Source organism: Scyliorhinus torazame, chromosome 7 (assembly GCF_047496885.1).
Source record: "Scyliorhinus torazame isolate Kashiwa2021f chromosome 7, sScyTor2.1, whole genome shotgun sequence".
NCBI classification, from domain to species: domain Eukaryota; kingdom Metazoa; phylum Chordata; class Chondrichthyes; order Carcharhiniformes; family Scyliorhinidae; genus Scyliorhinus; species Scyliorhinus torazame.
Window position 1 is genome coordinate 317186071 of NC_092713.1, and position 21413 is coordinate 317207483.

General features: G+C 51.8%; 1 protein-coding gene across 12 annotated transcripts in view; it reads right to left on the reverse strand.

Moving 5' to 3' along the window:
* LOC140427207 (protocadherin-1-like) overlaps positions 1–21413 on the reverse strand; it is a 577095-nt gene that overhangs the window by 435190 nt on the left and 120492 nt on the right. The window contains exon 3 of one of the 12 annotated variants that reach the window (XM_072512817.1): positions 2657–3079. The exons of the other annotated variants lie outside the window; for them this stretch is intronic. Coding sequence (XP_072368918.1) covers positions 2993–3079 — 87 coding nt within the window. The 3' untranslated portion in view covers positions 2657–2992. Of the gene's footprint in view, positions 1–2656; positions 3080–21413 lie in introns of those variants that run through there. 12 annotated transcript variants of the gene reach the window in all.

Consider the following 21413-nt stretch of genomic DNA (forward strand, 5'->3'; position numbering starts at 1 on the left):
GAGAGCGAGCTGAGTACACTCCCGGTGTAGACAGCGAGCTGAGTGCACTCCCGGTGTAGACAGCGAGCTGAGTGCACTCCCGGTGTAGACATCGAGCTGAATGGACTCCCGGTGTAGACAGCGAGCTGAGTACACTCCCGGTGTAGACAGCGAGCTGAATGCACTCCCGGTGTATACGTCGAGCTGAGTGCACTCCCGGTGTAGACAGCGAGCTGAATGCACCCCCGGTGTCGACAGCGAGCTGAATGCACTCCCGGTGTAGACAGCGAGCTGAGTGCACTCCCGGTGTAGACAGCGAGCTGAATGAACTCCCGGTGTCGACAGCGAGCTGAGTGCACTCCCAGTGTAGAGAGCGAGCTGAGTACACTCCCGGTGTAGACAGTGAGCTGAGTGCACTCCCAGTGTAGAGAGCGAGCTGAGTACACTCCCGGTGTAGACAGCGAGCTGAGTGCACTCCCGGTGTAGACAGCGAGCTGAGTGCTCTCCCGGTGTAGACAGCGAGCTGAGTGCACTCCCGGTGTAGACAGCGAACTGAATGCACTCCCGGTGTAGACAGCGAGCTGAGTACACTCCCGGTGTAGACAGCGAGCTGAGTACACTCCCGGTGTAGACAGCGAGCTGAGTGCACTCCCGGTGTAGACAGTGAGCTGAGTGCACTCCCGGTGTAGAGAGCGAGCTGAGTGCACTCCCAGTGTAGAGAGCGAGCTGAGTACACTCCCGGTGTAGACAGCGAGCTGAGTACACTCCCGGTGTAGACAGTGAGCTGAGTGCACTCCCGGTGTAGAGAGCGAGCTGAGTACACTCCCGGTGTAGACAGCGAGCTGAGTGCACTCCCGGTGTGGACAGCGAACTGTGTGCACTCCCGGTGTAGACAGCGAGCTGAGTGCACACCCGGTGTAGACAGTGAGCTGAATGCACTCCCGGTGTCGACAGCGAGCTGAGTACACTCCCGGTGTAGACAGCGAGCTGAGTACACTCCCGGTGTAGACAACGAGCTGAGTACACTCCCAGTGTAGACAGCGAGCTGAGTACACTCGCAGTGTAGACAGCGAGCTGAGTACACTCCCGGTGTAGACAGCGAGCTGAGTACACTCCCGGTGTAGACAGCGAGCTGAGTGCACTCCCAGTGTAGAGAGCAAGCTGAGTACACTCCCGGTGTAGACAGCGAGCTGAGTGCACTCCCGGTGTAGACAGCGAGCTGAGTACACTCCCAGTGTAGACAGCGAGCTGAGTACACCCCCGGTGTAGACAGCGAGCTGAGTGCACTCCCAGTGTAGAGAGCAAGCTGAGTATACTCCCGGTGTAGACAGCGAGCTGAGTGCACTCCCGGTGTAGACAGTGAGCTGAATGCACTCCCGGTGTAGACAGCGAGCTGAGTGCACTCCCGGTGTAGACAGCGAGCTGAGTGCACTCCCGGTGTAGACAGCGAGCTGATTACACTACCAGTGTAGACAGCGAGCTGAGTACACTCCCGGTGTCGACAGCGAGCTGAGTACACTCCCGGTGCAGACAGCGAGCTGAGTGCTCTCCCGGTGTAGACAGTGAGCTGAGTCCACTCCAAGTGTAGAGAGCGAGCTGAGTACACTCCTGGTGTAGACAGTGAGCTGGGTGCACGTGGTCGGACTGCTGTTGGTTTTGTTAATAAAAGGAATTCTGCTGAAGGGTTTTCTGCCTCCGTGATCTTATTAGCCAAGCCAAACTGTAACCTCCAAATGTCCTGTCCCTTTAAGAATACTATTAAAATACCCCCTTCGGAAGGCTAGATAAATACAGTAGGTGTGTAATTTCTTGAGATGAAGTAGAGGTTAGTAAATTATTTATGAACATTAAACCCAAAGAATTACGAGCTTTAATGCCTGGATTTGCTTTCTTTGCGAGATTCACTCAATGGTAACGAATGTGCCAGACCACATAATGGAACAAGACAAATTGAAGAGTATGGTTTTGAAATGGATAAAAGCAAATTACTGCGGATGCTGGAATCTGAAACCAAAGAGAAAATGCTGGATAATCTCATCCGATCTGGCAGCATCTGTAGGGAGAGAAAAGAGCGAATGTTTCAAGTCCAGATGACAAAGGGTCATCTGGACTCTCCCTACAGATGCTACCAGACCTGCTGAGATTTTCCAGCATTTTCTCGATGGTTTAGAAATGGGATGTTTCCTGCAATATATATATCACCACAACAAGTCCAACCCACCTCCCCATTTGCCTTCACACCTGTTCTCGTGCCTTCCAGCTTGAAGACTCTCAGTCTTGCCTCCTGAGCCTCTCTCTCTCTACAAAGGACACAGATCAGAAAGGTGCATCTCGCTGTGATGTCATTCTCCCTGGAAGCTTGCAGTCACAAGTGCCTTTAAGCACAGATTTCCTGAGACAAACTGGAATTTTTCCAGCTGCTGATACAAAAAAGAAGTTTGATCGTTGTTGGCAGGGCTGTGTTTGTTTTGTGTGTTGTTTTTACAGAAAGCTCCATGACCAAGTAATACATTGTCAGCTCAAAAGCAAACTTCTGCATCAAAGCGATTTCTGTGAGATGCAGATTAACACTGCACCAATTTTCTCTTTCAGATGCTTTGCCAAGTGAAGGGGTTTCACTCTCTCCACTTACTCAAGGAAACAGACGCATTTTTATAGTATTGTGCAATCCGTGTCCTTTTACTTATTTATAATAATAATCTTTATTGTCACAAGTAGGCTTACATTAACACTGCAATGAAGACACTGTGAAAAGCCCCTAGTCGCCACATTCCGGCACCTGTTCGGGTACACAGAGGGAGAATTCAGAATGTCCAAATTACCTAACAGCACGTTTTTCGGGACTTGTGGGAGGAAACCGGAGCACCCGGGGGAAACCCACCCAGGCACGGGGACAACGTGTCTTACCTCCCCAACCATTATTTTGTCCAAATTCTTCTTGATTTCAAAATCCTCAATAAAGTCACTGATGTAAAAATCACATTGATGTGGAATACAGTCCCCAGATCTCCTCTCATCGTTCATCGTGTCTCAATGTGGCTTTTAAATTCTCTGTGTGGGGGATATCATCTCGCGCCCCGATCAACCAGCGTGTCTTCCTCTGTGAATATGAACAGAGAATATCAGCGGAGGAGTTGATTTTTAAATTAAATTTAGAGTGCCCAATTATTTTTTTACCTCCAATTACGGGGCAATTAAGCGTGGACAACCCACCTAACCTGCACATCTCTGGGTTGTGGGAGTGAGACCCACGCAGACACGGGGAGAATGTGCAAACTCCACACAGACAGTGACCCAAGCCGGGAATCAAACCTGGGACCCTGGAGCTGAGAAGCCACAGTGCTAACCACTGTGCTACTGTGCTGCACTGTTTTCAGTACTTCATGGGAAAGGAGGTGTTTAAAATGGTTCCAATCATTCCAGAACTCTCAATTCTCCAAAACTCAATATTACATGAATCCCGGCTCTGGGTCACTGTCCGTGTGGAGTTTGCACATTCTCCCCGTGTCTGCGTGGGTCTCACCCCCACAGCCCAGAGATGTGCAGGCTAGGTGGATTGTCCACGCTAAATTGCCCCTTAATTGGAAGGTAAAAAAATAATTGGGTACTCTAAATTTAATTTAAAAATCAACGCCTCCGCTGATATTCTCTGTTCATTTTCACAGAGGAAGACATGCTGGTTGATCGGGGCGCGAGATGATATCCCCCACACAGAGAATTTAAAAGCCACATTGAGACACGATGAACGATGAGAGGAGATCTGGGGACTGTATTCCACATCAATGTGATTTTTACATCAGTGACTTTATTGAGGATTTTGAAATCAAGAAGAATTTGGACAAACGAATGGTTGGGGAGGTAAGTACGCGGAGGATTCCTTTCAGGTGATTGGTAAAAGAATCAGAGGTGACCCAAGGAAAACATTTCATGTGCTGAGTGGTCAGGGTTTTAATTGTATATCGTGTTCGGGAAGGACGCAGATTTTATTGCAGCACCAAAAGAGGACTGGATACTGGCCTGGCCAGCAACACCCATACCCCACAAATCAATATTAAAAAACACCGCAGCATTCCCTCAGCACTGACCTTCTGACAGTGCAGCACTCCCTCAGTACTGACCCTCTGACAGTGCGACACTCCCTCAGTACTGACCCTCTGACAGTGCGGCACACCCTCAGTACTGACCCTCTGACAGTGCGGCACTCCCTCAGTACTGACCCTCTGACAGTGCAGCACTATCTCAGTACTGACCCTCTGACAGTGCGGCACTCCCTCAGTACTGACCCTCTGACAGTGCAGCACTCCCTCAGTACTGACCCTCTGACAGTGCGGCATTCCCTCAGCACTGACCCTCTGACAGTGCGGCACATCCTCAGTACTGACCCTCTGACAGTGCGGCACTCCCTCAGTACTGACCTTCTGACACCGCAGCATTCCCTCAGTACTGACCCTCTGACAGTGCAGCACTCCCTCAGTACTGATCCTCTGACAGTGCAGCATTCCCTCAGTACAGACCCTCTGACAATGCGGCACACCCTCAGTACTGACTCTCTGACAGTGCAGCACTCCCTCAGTACTGACCCTCTGACAGTGTAGCACTCCCTCAGCACTGAACCTCTGACAGTGCGGCACCCCTTCAGCACTGACAATCTGACAGTGCAGCACTCCCTCAGTGCTGACCCTCTGACAGTGCGGCACTTCCTCAACACTGACTCTGACAGTGCGGCACTCCCTTAGTACAGACCTTCTGACAGTGCGGCACTCCCTCAACACTGACTCTGACAGTGCAGCACTCCCTTAGTACAGACCTTCTGACAGTGCGGCACTCCCTCAACACTGACTCTCTGACAGTGCAGCACTCCCTCAGTACAGACCTTCTGACAGTGCAGCACTCCCTCAGTACTGACCTTCTGACAGTGTAGCACTCCCTCAGCACTGACCCTCTGACAGTGCAGCGCTACCTCAGCACTGACCCTCTGACAGTGCGGCACTCCCTCAGTACTGACCCTCTGACAGTGCGGCTCTCCCTCAGTACTGACCCTCTGACAGTGCAGCACTCCATCAGTACTGACCCTCTGACAGTGCGGCACTCCCTCCGTGCTGACCCTCTGACAGTGCAGCACTCCCTCAGTACTGACCCTCTGACAGTACAGCACTCCCTCAGTACAGACCCTCTGACAGTGCAGCACTCCCTCAGTACTGATCCTCTGACAGTGCGGCACTCCCTCAGTACTCACCTTCTGACAGTGCGGCACTCCCTCAGCACTGACCCTCTGGTAGTGCAGCGCTCCCTCAGCACTGACCCTCTGATAGTGCGGCACTCCCTCCGTGCTGACCCTCTGACAGTGCGGCACTCCCTCAGTACTGACCCTCTGACAGTGCGGCACTCCCTCAGTACTGACCCTCTGACAGTGCGGCACTCCCTCAGTACTGACCCTCTGACAATGCAGCACTCCCTCAGTACTAACCCTCTGACAGTGCGGCACTCCCGCAGTACTGACTCACTGACAGTGCGGCACTCCCTCCGTACTGACCCTCTGACAATGCGGCACTCCCTCAGTACTTACCCTCTGACAGTGTGCACACCCTCAGTACTGACCCTCTGACAGTGCAGCACACCCTCAGTACTGACCCTCTGACAGTGCAGCACTCCCTCAGTACTGACCCTCTGACAGTGTAGCACTCCCTCAGCACTGACCCTCTGACAGTGCGGCGCTCCCTCAGCACTGACCTTCTGACAGAGCGGCACTCCCTCAGCACTGACCATCTGACAGTGCAGCACTCCCTCCGTACTGACCCTCTGACAATGCGGCACTCCCTCAGTACTTACCCTCTGACAGTGTGCACACCCTCAGTACTGACCCTCTGACAGTGCAGCGCTACCTCAGCACTGACCCTCTGACAGTGCGGCACTCCCTCAGCACTGACCTTCTGACAGAGCGGCACTCCCTCAGCACTGACCATCTGACAGTGCAGCACTCCCACAGTACTGACCCTCTGACAGTGCAGCACTCCCTAAGTACTGACCCTCTGACAGTGCAGCACTCCATCAGTACTGACCCTCTGACAGTGCGGCTCTCCCTCCGTGCTGACCCTCTGACAGTGCAGCACTCCCTCAGTACTGACCCTCTGACTGTGCAGCACTCCCTCAGTACTGACCCTCTGACAGTGCGGCACTCCCTCAGTACTCACCTTCTGACAGTGCGGCACTCCCTCAGCACTGACCCTCTGATAGTGCAGCGCTCCCTCAGCACTGACCCTCTGATAGTGCGGCACTCCCTCAGCACTGACCCTCTGACAATGCGGCACTCCCTCAGTACTGACCGTCTGACAGTGCGGCACTCCCTCAGTACTGACCCTCTGACAGTGCGGCACTCCTTCAGTACTGACCCTCTGAGAATGTGGCACTCCCTCAGTACTGACCCTCTGACAGTGCGGCACTCCCGCAGTACTGACCCACTGACAGTGCGGCACTCCCTCAGTACTGACCCTCTGACAATGCGGCACTCCCTCAGTACTGACTCTCTGACAGTGCAGCACTCCCTCAGTACAGACCTTCTGACAGTGCGGCACTCCCTCAACACTGACTCTCTGACAGTGCAGCACTCCCTGAGTACAGACCTTCTGACAGTGCGGCACTCCCTCAACACTGACTCTCTGACAGTGCAGCACTCCCTCAGTACAGACCTTCTGACAGTGCAGCACTCCCTCAGTACTGACCCTCTGACAGTGTAGCACTCCCTCAGCACTGACCCTCTTACAGTGCAGCGCAACCTCAGCACTGACCCTCTGACAGTGTATCACTCCCTCAGCACTGACCTTCTGACAGTGCGGCACTCCCTCAGTACTCACCTTCTGACAGTGCGGCACTCCCTCAGCACTGACCCTCTGATAGTGCAGCGCTCCCTCAGCACTGACCCTCTGATAGTGCGGCACTCCCTCAGCACTGACCCTCTGACAGTGCAGCACTCCCTCAGTACTGACCGTCTGAAATTGCGGCACTCCCGCAGTACTGACCCACTGACAGTGCAGCACTCCCTCAGTACTGACCGTCTGACAGTGCAACACTCCCTCAGTACTGACCCTCTGACAGTGCGGCACTCCCGCAGTACTGACCCACTGACAGTGCGGCACTCCCTCAGTACTGACCCTCTGACAATGCGGCACTCCCTCAGTACTGACCCTCTGACAGTGCAGCACTCCCTCAGTACTGACCCTCTGACAGTGTGGCACTCCCTCAGCACTGAACCTCTGACAGTGCGGCACCCCCTCAGCCCTGACAATCTGACAGTGTATCACTCCCTCAGCACTGACCTTCTGACAGTGCGGCACTCCCTCAGTACTCACCTTCTGACAGTGCGGCACTCCCTCAGCACTGACCCTCTGATAGTGCAGCGCTCCCTCAGCACTGACCCAATGATAGTGCGGCACTCCCTCAGCACTGACCCTCTGACAGTGCAGCACTCCCTCAGTACTGACCATCTGAAATTGCGGCACTCCCGCAGTACTGACCCACTGACAGTGCAGCACTCCCTCAGTACTGACCGTCTGACAGTGCAACACTCCCTCAGTACTGACCCACTGACAGTGCGGCACTCCCGCAGTACTGACCCACTGACAGTGCGGCACTCCCTCAGTACTGACCCTCTGACAATGCGGCACTCCCTCAGTACTGACCCTCTGACAGTGCAGCACTCCCTCAGTACTGACCCTCTGACAGTGTGCAGTCCCTCAGTACAGACCTTCTGACACTGCGGCACTCCCTCAACACTGACTGTCTGACAGTGCAGCACTCCCTTAGTACAGACCTTCTGACAGTGCGGCACTCCCTCAACACTGACTCTCTGACAGTGCAGCACTCCCTCAGTACAGACCTTCTGACAGTGCAGCACTCCCTCAGTACTGACCCTCTGACAGTGTAGCACTCCCTCAGCACTGTCCCTCTGACAGTGCGGCACTCCCTCAGCACTGACCATCTGACAGTGCAGCACTCCCACAGTACTGACCCTCTGACAGTGCAGCACTCCCTCAGTACTGACCCTCTGACAGTGCAGCACTCCATCAGTCCTGACCCTCTGACAGTGCGGCACTCCCTCCGTGCTGACACTCTGACAGCGCAGCACTCCCTCAGTACTGACCCTCTGACAGTGCAGCACTCCCTCAGTACTGACCCTCTGACAGTGCAGCACTCCCTCAGTACTGACCCTCTGACAGTGCGGCACTCCCTCAGTACTCACCTTCTGACAGTGCAGCACTCCCTCAGTACTGACCCTCTGACAGTACAGCACTCCCTCAGTACTGACCCTCTGAGAGTGCGGCACTCCCTCAATACTGACCCTCTGACAGTGCGGCACTCCCTCAGTACTGACCCTCTGACAGTGCGGCACTCCCTCAGTACTGACCCTCTGACAATGCAGCACTCCCTCAGTACTGAACCTCTGACAGTGCGGCACTCCCTCAGTACTGACCCTCTGACAATGCAGCACTCCCTCAGTACTGAACCTCTGACAGTGCGGCACTCCCGCAGTACTGAACCTCTGACAGTGCGGCACTCCCTCAGTACTGACCCTCTGACAGTGCGGCACTCCCGCAGTACTGAACCTCTGACAGTGCGGCACTCCCTCAGTACTGACCCTCTGACAGTGCAGCACTCCCACAGTACTGACCCTCTGACAGTGCGGCACTCCCGCAGTACTGACCCTCTGACAATGCGGCACTCCCTCTGCCCCTCCACCTCTCAAATGGCTCAGTATCCGTTTTCATTATCTGCATCTCTTATCTCTTTTCCCCTTACCCCTCCATTTAACACACAACTAAAAGCCAAATAAATGATTGTTGCTGAGGAGGCAATGAGGAGAAGTAAACAAACGTAACATCAACAAACAAGACCAGAAAAACACATTTCTGGAACCAAAATAATTTTCAATTCACTTGAGACTAATTTCACATTTTCTTTGAAGCTGGTATGTATCCAGCTGGTACAACTGGGCAGCACGGTAGCACAAGTGGATAGCACTGTGGTTTCACAGCGCCAGAGTCCCAGGTTTGATTTCCCGCTGGGTCACTGTCCGTGCGGAGTCTGCACGTTCTCCCCGTGTCTGCATGGGTTTCCTCCGGGTGATCCGGTTTCCTCCCACAGTCCAAAGATGTGCAGGTTAGGTGGATTGGCCGTGCTAAATTGCCCTTGGTGTCCAAAAAGGTTAGGAGTTAATGGGTTACGGGGATAGGGTGAAAGTGAGGGCTTAAGTGGGTCGGGGCAGACTCGATGGGCTGAAAGGCCTCCTTCTCCACTGTATGTTCTATGTAACTCCAAACCTTTACCTTTTTATGATCATTTTTTTTTTAAAAACCTCCAGATCAAGTTGATGTGTTAGGTAGGTAGGTCAGTGCAGATGTGGACTGCACTTGCTGCAGGGAAGCTAGAAACAGACGTCTAACACTGGAGAAGATCCAACACTATTTTATTCAACGATAGAACTGATATACATATTCAGCTGTGGGTCGACACTATACTGAACTGACTGGAGACCTTGTAGTAGCCTGACCAGACTTACTAGTTACCGCATGGTGTTTGCACTGTGCTAGCTTGTGGACTCTGACTGTCTCAGTGGCTGGGTCCCGAGAGAGCGGGAAACCTAGTGGCCTCTGGCTTTATAGTGGTAGTGTCCTGTCTGGTGATTGGCTGCACTGTGCTGTGTGCTTACTGGTCATCCTGTGTGTCAATCACTGCCTGTCTGCATATCATAACTTTCATGAGTGGATATTGTGATACATGTTATTCAGCAGGCTTACATTAACACTGCAATGAGGTCACTGTGAAAAGCCCCTAGTCGCCACATTCAGGCGCCTGTTCGGGTACACAGTGGGAGAATTCAGAATGGCCAATTCACCCAACCAGCACATTTTTCGGGACTTGTGGGGGGAAACCGGAGCACCCGGAGGAAACCCACGCAGACACGGGGAGAACTTACAGACTCCGCACAGACTGTGACCCAGCGGGGAATCGAACCAGGGTCCCTGCCGCTGTGAAGCCACCGTGCTAACCACTGTGTTACCGTGCCGCCCCATACATTCCCAAACATATCTCAACTGCTGCCATGAGGCTCAAGTTATAAATGGGACCTTTCCAGCCGATTGTCACCTGCAGATCGATCTAGTGGATCTAGCCTGATGACACCACCTCTCTGTACTAATGTCACGCAAGGAAATGCTTTAATTTGTTCTGCAGCATTGCCCAGGGCAATGATCCACTTTAATTACCACATTCTTGCCCGAATTAAACAGATATTAAGACCATATTAAAATCAAGCTGGCCACATAATGTCTGATCTAAATTCAATCAATCCAGCAATTTGTGGGCTCGCATCACAAATGGCTGATCACAAATGCTGCTAGATTGTAGCTTTTAAAAATCCACCCAGTTCACCGATACCCTCTGAGAACAGCAGTCAAACGTTGCCCAGAACAGTCCACTCGACATAGTTGCCCCTTAATGCTGAGGGATGAACAGGGGATGGACAATTTTTTTTTTTTTAAATGTTTTTTTAATAAATTTAGAGTACCCAATTCATTTTTTCCAATTAAGGGGCAATTTAGCGTGGCCAATCCACCTACCCTGCACATCTTTGGGTTGTGGGGGTGAAATCCACGCAAACATGGGGAGAATGTGCAAACTCCACACAGACAGTGACCCAGAGCCGGAATCGAACCTGGGACCTCAGCGCTGTGAAGCAACAGGGCTAACCCACTGCGCCACCCCATGCTGCCCTGGGATGGACAATTAACTGGACACTGCAAAGTGGGGCCTACCTCCCAACAACAGATGGAAGATAAACCCTTGGCATGCGCTACGTGAACACATGGACCAATTAACATTTTATAACCCTGGACTGCATCCAGTCGCTGTGGACCTGTTACATGTTGCAAATGCCAGTGTCCCGGAATTTGTCCAGACAGACCTTCAAACCCGCTGGTCAGAAAAGACTATTAGGTAGTTCCGAGCACACGGCAGAGTCTGTAGCGCTGGCAACAAGGGCCACGGATACACATTATTTTCTGGCGTGGTGGGTGAAAATGCTGATTGACATTCTCTCAGCTGTGACCCGCAAAGACCTACACTTCTTCCCCATGGTGCTTTTCTAAACCTCAGGATGCCCCAAAGTGTTTTCCAGACGTTGAAGTATTTACAAAGTGTCCTATCCCACAATCAGCAATGTGATAATGGCCAGGTAGGCAGTATTTGTGATGCTGATAGAAGGGTGAATGTGGGGCAGGACCCCAGGGCTAACTCCCCCCCCCCCCCACCCCGCTCTTTGTCAAAACAGCGACTGGGGATCTTTTACAGTCGCCTGAGAAGGCAGGTGTGGCCTCAGATGGTGCCTCTGGCAGTGCAGCACTCCCTCACAACTGCAGTGGGCTGTCAACTGATGCTCCCTCGAAACATCACAGCTGTGCTCCAAAACAAAAAGTCCCGTGCTCACCACACAGATACACTGCTCATTTTCAACCGAGCACACTCAAGTAAGGACGTAGGAAATAAGAGCAGGAGTAGGCCATTCGGCCTCCAGAGACTACCCCACCATCAAGGGCCAATCACATTGTGGCCTCCAACTCCACCTTCCTGCCTGCACCCTCTGACTGTCTCAACAATCAAAAACCGACCTCAGCCTCAAATATATTTAATGACCCAGACTCCACTGATCTCTGGGGTGGGAATTAATTCAAGGCTGTGTGCAGTGAACAAAAACAAAAGCAACACATACTTTGCATGGGGCACAATGAAAGAAAATGTCCCACCAAAAAGCTGAAATCATCTTCAGCGATCGGGCAAAGAATGGATTCGGGCAGCGGTTTGGCAATGGTCCGTCATGCCCCACGCCCTCCAAACAGGCACCATCATGACGCGCACCACGCACTTTACCAACGCTGTTGGCCCGTCATCAGTCAGTCCACCTACAATGCTCAGCCCCCGATGGGCTGCGTTCCCGACAACACGAGCCAGGTGTGGTCCCAATCGTGGAGGAACCCGGCGTGCCGGCTGCGGACTGTGTCCAGCGTCACCACGCTCGGCCGGGATCTGTGCCGCTGGCCGGGGGGGGGGGGGGGGGGCTTCTGCTAGGGCTGGGGGTGGGGCTGGCGGGGGGGTGGTCAGAGGGTGGGCTGTGGGGTCGCGTTTGGTGGGTTGGTTTCGCGCACAGCCGGCGCCATGTTTTACGGCGCGACCGCGCGCATACGCAGCCCGGGACCCAGACATTCTCCGGCCGTTTCCGGCACAATCCGCGGGAATTTGAAAATGAAATGAAAATCGCTTATTGTCGTGAGTAGGCTTCAATGAAGTTACTGTAAAAAGCCCCTCGTCGCCACATTCCGGCCCCTGTTCAGGGAGGCTGGTACGGGAATTGAGCCGTGCTGCTGGCCTGCCTTGTTCTGCTTTAAATGTCAGTGATTTAGCCCAGTGTGCTAAACAGCCCCGTTCACTCACCGCCGGTGCTAGCCCCACCCTGGTATCGGAATCGGTGAGGGGTTCGTGCTGATTTTTCTGTCGTGAATGTCTCCACCTGCTCCATTGGCGTCAACACATAAGGTGGGATTCTCCGATTGCCGACGCCAAAATCGTGTTCGGCGATGCTGCTCCCCCTCAGAAACGGCGTCTTCGGTGAGGACGCCTCACGCCGTTTCGCCGGCCTCAGGACATCACCTGAGCCCCTCCCCCGATGTTCTACCCCCGATGGGCCGACTCCCCGACGGTGTGGGTCACATGTCCTCTCAACGTTGATGAACCTGGCGTGGTGGCTGCGGACTGTGTCCAGCGGCGCCACAGTCGGGGGTGGGGGGTGGGGTGGGGGTGGGGGGTTGGAGCCGCTCCGCTGACTGGGGTGGGGGGGGGCTTCGGCAGGGGCTGGGGGGACTGTTGGGGGGTGGCGAGGGGCGCAACAGGAGGGCATTATCTGGCAGGCCGGATCCACGCACGGCTGGCGCTTTGTTGTACGGCTTTGCCGTCACAGTCCGCCGCTGTGCGCATGCGCGGCCACAGACACGGCAATTCTGTGTCCAGCAGGTAAAGCCGGGGGCTTTATGTGGAACGGCTGCTAGCCCCCCACCGGGCGGATCAGTGCGGTGGCGTCGCCGAGTTTCTGGTTGTAATACCAGCAGCTTCCTCTGGACATAGCCGCAAAATCAGAGAATCCAGCCCGGTATCTTCGACGTCTCAATTTGCTCACCTCTGGGGCAGACGTTTGACGACCTGAGTCTCACTCCCACGACATCAGCTGATAAATCTCTCACTTGAGTGTAGTATTCAAGAACACTGTGTCACGTGAGGAGGTATTAGGGTAGCTAAAATAAAAACCTGAATAAAAGTAAGTTTCAAAAAGCGTCTTCAAGAAAAAGAGAAAGATGGAGAGGTTTAGGGAGGGAATTCTGGAGCTTCAGACTCGAGCTCCGTAGGTACAGCCACCAATACGGGAGATATTAAAAATTAGGACTGCAAAAGGAGCGGGAATTACAAAACATTTTGATAGTTTCTCCCTATCTAATATATTCCAGTTTGCAAATGATTAGTCCGCAGGAGTCATGGATTTAAGAGTATTGGCAAATGATCTTTGGAACGCAGGACGTGGGAGCAAGAACAGGCCAGAATAGGCTCCTCAGGTCTGCTGTGCCATTCGATAAGATAATATGAACAGGCTCCTTGTGTACCATAAGATTCAAGGACGAAAGTTTGATTGGTGGCTGAATGATAAATGTTTTTGTTCATAGGAATCTGGGCCATAGGTTTGAAATATCAGTGCTGCTGGTTTAAATGTCACAGGTATTATGAAATTCCATTCCATTACAATGGGCTCGTTTTTCGGAAAATACACTCTGGGATTCTGCCCATTTTTCATGAAGGCTGCATCCAAACAAAGAACAAAGAACAAAGAAAAGTACAGCACAGGAACAGGCCCTTCGGCCCTCCAAGCCCGTGCCGACCATGCTGCCCGACTAAACTACAATCTTCTACACTTCCTGGGTCTGCATCCTTTTATTTAAGGCTGTTTAGCACAGGGCTAAATCGCTGGCTTTGAAAGCAGACCAAGGCAGGCCAGCCGCACAGTTCAATTCTTGTAACAGCCTCCCCGAACAGGTGCCGGAATGTGGTGACTAGGGGCTTTTCACAGTAACTTAATTTGAAGCCTACTTGTGGTAATAAGCGATTTTCATTTCATTTCATTATTTCCATCCTATTCATATATTTGTCAAGATGCCCCTTAAATGTCTCTATCGTCCCTGCTTCCACCACCTCCTCCGGTAGTGAGTTCCAGGCACCCACTACCCTCTGCGTAAAAAACTTGCCTCGTACATCTATTCTAAACCTTGCCCCTCGCACCTTAAACCTATGCCCCCTAGTAATTGACCCCTCTACCCTGGGGAAAAGCCAGATCGATTTGGGACAGTTTCACGTTTATTGAGGGTGTGAAAAGGAATCACACTTCAGAAATCGGATGAAGCCGTGGTCTCGCCAGGACATGTCACTGCAGCGGCTGGAGTTAGAGATAATTGGAATGCCTTCCAAAAAGTGACCCACTCTTGGAGAAATCGAGCACTCAATTGTGACCCAATTAAGAGGCATTCTTCCAAACTCTGACAGCTGAAGACGTGACTAACAATGGTGAATATCGGGGGTGAACAGGAATGGAAGAGACGTAGATATCTTGGAGTTTGTGTGGCTGGAGGAGAGTTTATTTATTTATTTTTATTTTTTATAAATTTAGAGTACCCAATTATTATTTTTTTCCAATTAAGGGGCAATTTAGCGTGGCCAATCCACCTAACTTGCACATCTTTTTTGGGTTGTGGAGGCGAAACCCACGCAAACACGGGGAGAATGAGCAAACACCACACGGACAGCGACCCAGGGCCGGGATTCGAACCCAGGTCCTCAGTGCCGTGAGGCAGCAATGAGGAGAGTTTATTTTTACTCCCTGACGGGATGTGGGCATCGCTGGCTAGACGGACACTAATTGCCCATCCCTAAAATTACAAAGATAGGGAGGGGTGAGGCCACATGCTGATTTGAAAACTGGTGTGGGTATTTTTAAATCAAGGCATTGTTGAACCGGGAGTCAGTGAGTCCACAGAATCATAGAATTTACAGTGCAAAAGGAGGCTATTCGGCCCATCCAGTTTGTACTCGCCCTTGGAAAGAGCACCCCACTTAAGCCCACACCTCCACCCCACCCCCATAACCCAGTAACCCAACCTAACCTTTTTCGACACTACGGGCACTTTATCATGGCCAATCCACCCAACCTGCACATCTTTTGACTGTGGGAGGAACACCGGAGCAATCGGAGGGAACCCACACAGACATGGGGAGACCCAAGCCAGGAATTGAACCTGGGACCATGGAGCTGTGAAGCAACAGTGCTAACCACTAAGCTAGCGTGCCGGGCAGGGTGATAGGTCGATGGGACATGGTGTGAGTTGGGATAGGAGGTCAGCAGGGTTTTTGATGAACTCAACTTGTTGGAAAGGTGCAATGTGGAAGGTTTGTCCAGAGTGTTTAGATATGCTGTTAGCAGATAGCATTAAATAAGTGGAGCACGGTGGCGCACTGGTTAGCACTACTGCTTCACGGCGCCGTGGTCCCAGGTTCGATTCCGGGTCACTGTCAGTGTGGATTTTGCACATTCTACCCGTGTTTGCGTGGGTTTCGGCCCCACAACCCAAAGACGTGCAGTGTAGGTGGATTGGCCACACTAAATTGCCCCTGAATTGGAAAAAATGAATTGGGTACTCTAAGTGTATTTAAAATATAAGTGCAATAATGAAAAGTTGGCTGAGTTGAGGGAAATATTTACGCGTGCTTACTCCTTTTCATTAAACACAAATGTTATTTCATGGTCATTTAAAGAAAGCATGAGAAAATGTTTTTTTTAAATGTGTTGTTGAGTAAGGCAGGTGGACCCGAATAAAACATACAATTAGTTTGCCAAGAAAAGCTTTGGTTCAGTGAAGATTATGCTTCAATTAGCTGATTGTCAAATCTGTGTGCAGCAGCAAGGGGAAATCACGGAGCGAGGCAGGATAAACAAAAGGCAAGCATAGTTAGCAAAGAACTAGAACACCAAGGCAATGAAACTTAATTAAATCAACCAGCATTTATCACCTTGTGAAGGAATTTATCAATCATCACCTTTGTCCCTTTACATCCTGTCCTTCGAGGACCAAGTTTACTTGGGTGTGGGTAAACGAACTGGGCACTTCCCCATGTGATCGTCCTCACGTGAGTTCCGACAGTGACCATCGGCCATTCCTACTGTGCAGAAGGTCTCTTTTTTAAAATCCCCAATTAAGGGGCAAATTAGCGTGGCCAATCCACCTGCCCTGCACATCTTTTGGGGTTTGTGGGGGTGAGACCCACGCAGACACGGGGAGAACGTGCAAACTCCACGTGAACAGTGACCCGGGGCCAGGATCGAACCCGGTTCCTCGGCACCGTGAGGCAGCAGTGCTAAGCAGAAGGTAAATTCTCTCTCCACACTGCACAGGAACTCCTGTCCAAAACCCGACGTCAGCCTTTATCAGCCAGACCAATTCATCCCCTCCAAAAGCCTCAAATCCCGGTTGACTTGCATCAAATGAATTCTTCATTCAAAGAAGCTCAACTGTGATGGTTAATGAAGCAAAGAGTGGGACATTATATCAAATCTTTTTGGCCCCTGTGGTTCAATGTCTCATCAGTTATAGAGCTTTACATCACAGAAAGGCCCTCTCGGCCCATCGTGTCATTGCCAGCCATCAAGCACCTATCCCAATCGCAACCTGTTCCTTCAAAAAAGAACTTGAATCTGATTGGGTGAATTCTTGGAAGGTTTCCTCACATAGAATCCCAATGGGTAGCACGGGGCGCAGTGGTTAACACTGCTGCCTCACGGCGTCGAGGTCGCAGTTACGATCCCGGCCCGGGTCACCGCCCATGTGGGATTTGCACATTCTCCCTGTGTCTGCGTGGGTCTCACTCCCAGAACCCAAAAACATGTGCAGGGTAGGTGGATTGGCCACGCGAAATTGCCTCTAAATTGGAAAAAAGAATTGGATACTCGAAATTTATTTTAAAAATTAAAAGAATCCATAGAATCCCGACAGTGCAGAAAGAGGCCATTCGGCCCATCGAGCCTGCACTGTCCTTCTGAAAGAGCAGGGTAGTCAGTTAAAATGGCTAACTCCCGATTTAAAATGGCCAACTCCCGATTTAAAATGGCTAACTCCCGATTTAAAATGGCTAACTCACGATTTAAAATGGCTAACCCCCGATTTAAAATGGCGAACGGCAAAGGCTGATGGGAAAGTCAGCCAACAGGGACACAAACGAGCAGCTGCAGGTTGAGTGTGTATTTACCTCTGGAAAGTCCAGACAAGATCGATACCGGCAACCATCAGCAGAACAAAACACCAGCCATCTGCATATTAATGAGCAATCCCCGGGAACAATGAGCAACATTTAGACACATGAAGCCAAACCAGACTCTTCGGCGCCAGCAGAAGCCACACAATGGGAGGTGAACGACCACCTCAGGACCACCCATCGATCAGGGAACCGCTCCAGCATGGGAGAAAATCGAACCAAGTGATTGGGACAAAGTCCAATCACTTGGAACCAGGTACAGGGTCTGCCCCGAAAGGCAGGAAGCCCCTGGGGACTATAAGAATCAAGCCCAAGTTCAAATCGCCCCTCTGCTTCTCTGCTTCACCCGGTCACTCAGCAACGCGAACCAACCCTTGACAGTGACCGGTCCAGCCGCCGCTGATACCCAGTAAGTCTTACTTCAATGCTCGCTACGAGATAGGCGCTCCTAGCTACCAATCTGTACCAACCTCGAATCCCCCAGGCTCAGAACCCAAACGAAAGGCCATTTGTTTCCCTGACCTGGTGGGCCAGTTCCAAGTTAAGTATTGGCCTGTTAGCTGTAGAAGTAGCTTAGACGTAGAATTTGTACATGAGTAGTGATTACTGTGTATAATAAATGTGCTTTGATTTAAATCTTACTAAGCGGTGTATTGGATTATTGATCATTACTCGGACTTGAACCACGTGGCGGTATCATAAGGATACCTGGCGACTCAAGAGCAAAGGTGATAAAACAGAGCAATTAAACTAAGGCAAAGTTAGCAACATTATTTGGCGACTCCGCCGGAACCCGATCTAGAAGTGGAAAACCACTCCGGGAGAACCCAAGAATTTTAATTAGAGATCCAATTGGAAACAGAAAACCACAAGTGTTCAAGCAGTTCTGATCAATACTCATAATTCGGAAGTGTGTGTATGCATGCGTAACTAACAGGGCGATAAGGTAAAACTGATAGATTTTTGTTGCATTAAAACTGTCGGAAGTTTGTATTTCGGAAGGTAGCGAAAGCCGTACCCGTATTTACAGCACCGTCTTAGCTCCCCTGTTCCAAATTTAAAAGAAGCATTTGGATAGGAAAGATGGCAATGCAGCGCCTAATGAACCCCGAGGAATTTGCGGTCGCAGCGACCAGCAGCAGTTGAGTGGGACAATGTCCCATTTGGGAGGAAGAGATCAGGAAATATCTCAAAGGGAAAGGATGGCCCCTTTGGAATGAATTCTGTGACAATGAAGAATCAGGGGCGTCATTCTCCGACCCCCCCGCCGGGTCTGAGAATGACCGTTGGCTGCCGTGAATCCCGCCACCGACCCCGCCGAAGTCTCCGGTACCGGAGATTGGGCGGGGGCGGGAATCGGGCCGCGCCGGTTGGCGGGAACCCCCGCTCAATTCTCCGGCCCGGATGGGCCGAAGTCCCGCCCAGAAATTGCCTGTCCCGCCGGCGTAAATCAAAGCTGGTATTTACCGGCGGGACCAGGCGGCGTGGGCGGGCTCCGGGGTCCTGGGGGGGGGGGGGGCGCATGGCGATCTGACCCCGGGGGGTGCCCCCACGGTGGCCTGGCCCGCGATCGGGGCCCACCGATCCACGGGCGGGCCTGTGCCGTGGGGGCACTCTTTCCCGTCCGCCTCCGCCACGGTCTCCACCATGGCGGAGGAGGAAGTGACTCTCCCCACTGCGCATGCGCGGGAAACTGTTGGTTTCCCCACGCTCCCCACTGCGCATGCGCCGCATTTCCGCGCCAGCTGGCGGGGCAACAAACGCCATTTCCGCCAGCTGGCGGGGCAACAAACGCCATTTCCGCCAGCTGGCAGGGCGGAAATCCCTCCGGCGCCGGCCTAGCCCCTCAATGTTGAGGCTCAGCCCCCAAAGATGCGGAGCATTCCGCACCTTTGGGCCGGCACGATGCCCGTCTGATTGGCGCCGTTTTTGGCGCCAGTTGGCGAACATCGCGCCGTTGGGGGAGAATTTCGCCCCTGGTCCCGGGAGTATAGGCCATACTTGGTGGGAGAACCTGAGCGAGATCCACAAAAGGAGTTTGGGGAAAGCTCGCAAGCCGATGGCAATCGTGTCCTGCTTGGCACAATTGCGAGGCACAGAGGAGGTTGTTAGGACACACAGGAAAGAAGTAGAGGGCATACATTGGTTGAGTAAGGTCGATGTAAGCGAGGTAGAAAAGGGGAACTTAGACTTGACAAGGAAGTTGGCAGCAAAATACGTAGAGGTGGATGACGCCAAAAGGGCTCACCAGTCTTGTCTGGCGCACTTAAGCAGCTTCCAGTCTCAATACGAAAAGGGCTATCAGGACACGCAACGTGCTGTCCTGGTGTGAGAAGAAACGGAAAAACAGGTAGAGGCATTACAGAGACAGTGTAACAATCTAAAGGCAGCGTTAAGAGCACTCCATGCTGCCACCACAGAGCAAAGACAAAGCACGCTAGATCACACAAAGTGCCGGAAGCAGATTGCAGAGCTGCAATCACTGCTTTCTGTTCAAAAAGGTTTTCAGGAAACCTTTGGAGAAAGATTAGATCAGGAAGACGGCCCTGATTGGGAGGAACTGAATGAAACAGCGCAGAGATATGTTCAGGGAACATGTGCGCAGGGAAAGCCACAAAAGAGAAAAGCACCCCAACCCCCCACACAGCAAATAGTTCAAGCTCCAATGAACCCAGTAACCACCCACCACACAGCCACATCAGACAATGCGGAATTTCTATATTCCACCCCCTTAACAGTGACCCAATTACGGGACGCGTGCGATAAGATCACACCGTTCCTCCCCACCTCAGACCCCCACCATTTCTTTGCCACCGTAAAGCATCAGGCGACCATGTACGGCCTGGATGAGCGAGAGCATGTAAAGCTCACCGTTTTAAGTTTAGACCCTTCAGTAGCAGCAGCCCTTCCCAGCCCACAGATTGTAGGAGGAGGCACCCTTGCAGAAATGCATCCGCGATCCTGGATGCGATCGGGTACAACCGGGGTGAGATCGCGCGACAATCACCAGGCAGGAATGTTCCCTTCCAGTCGGCGAACACTTCAGCAGTCAAGGGCATTCAGCCTCTGATCTATCTGATCTAGGGGCTGTTTAGCACAGGGCTAAATCGCTGGCTTTGAAAGCAGACCAAGGCAGGCCAGCAGCACGGTTCAATTCTTGAACAGCCTCCCCGAACAGGCGCCGGAATGTGGCGACTAGGGGCTTTACACAGTAACATTATTTGAAGCCTACTTGTGCCAATAAGCGATTTTCATTTCATTTCATCTCCGGGTAAGCGTTCTCCAAGGCGGCCTTCAGGACGCGCGACAATGCAGAATCGCCGAGCAGAAACCTATAGCCAAGTTCCGCACACATGAGTGCGGCCTCAACCGGGACCTGGGATTCATGTTGCATTACATTCATCCCCCACCATCTGGCCTGAAAAGTCCTACCAACTGTGGCTTGACACAATTCACACCTCTTTAACCTGGGGTTACCCCATCTCTGGATCTGTAAAGATTTAATCACCTGCTAATGCTCGCATTCCAAGCATTGTCTGGCATCTTTGAATCTGTCTATATATGTTTCTGGAACAGACCTCTTCATTCACCTGAGGAAGGAGCAGCGCTCCGAAAGCTAGTGACATCGAAACAAACCTGTTGGACTTTAACCTGATGTTGTAAGACTTCTCACTAAATAAACATAAACATTGTTCCTGTAGCATTTATTCCGGACCAATGATTAATTATTTTACAAGCACATCTCTAAATTTAATTTCCCCTCATGAGTCAGTGTGTCATGCAAATCCCTACATTCACATATATTTTCTTCGAACAATTGGATTCTCAAAGGTTTTAAATGTTGATCAGACGCTAAGCTCCAGTCAACACCAAGGGTTTATGAAGACATTGGGCTCACTACGGTTAACAACTGATCAAGCATTATCTTTTTGTTTCACGGAAATAAACAGGAGAATGTAGATCCCTGGAGAGGGCGACCAGAGGCCTGTGCTTCGAATTCAGTGACCATTGTCATACCGGGGTGATACCAGTGCCAGATTAATCAA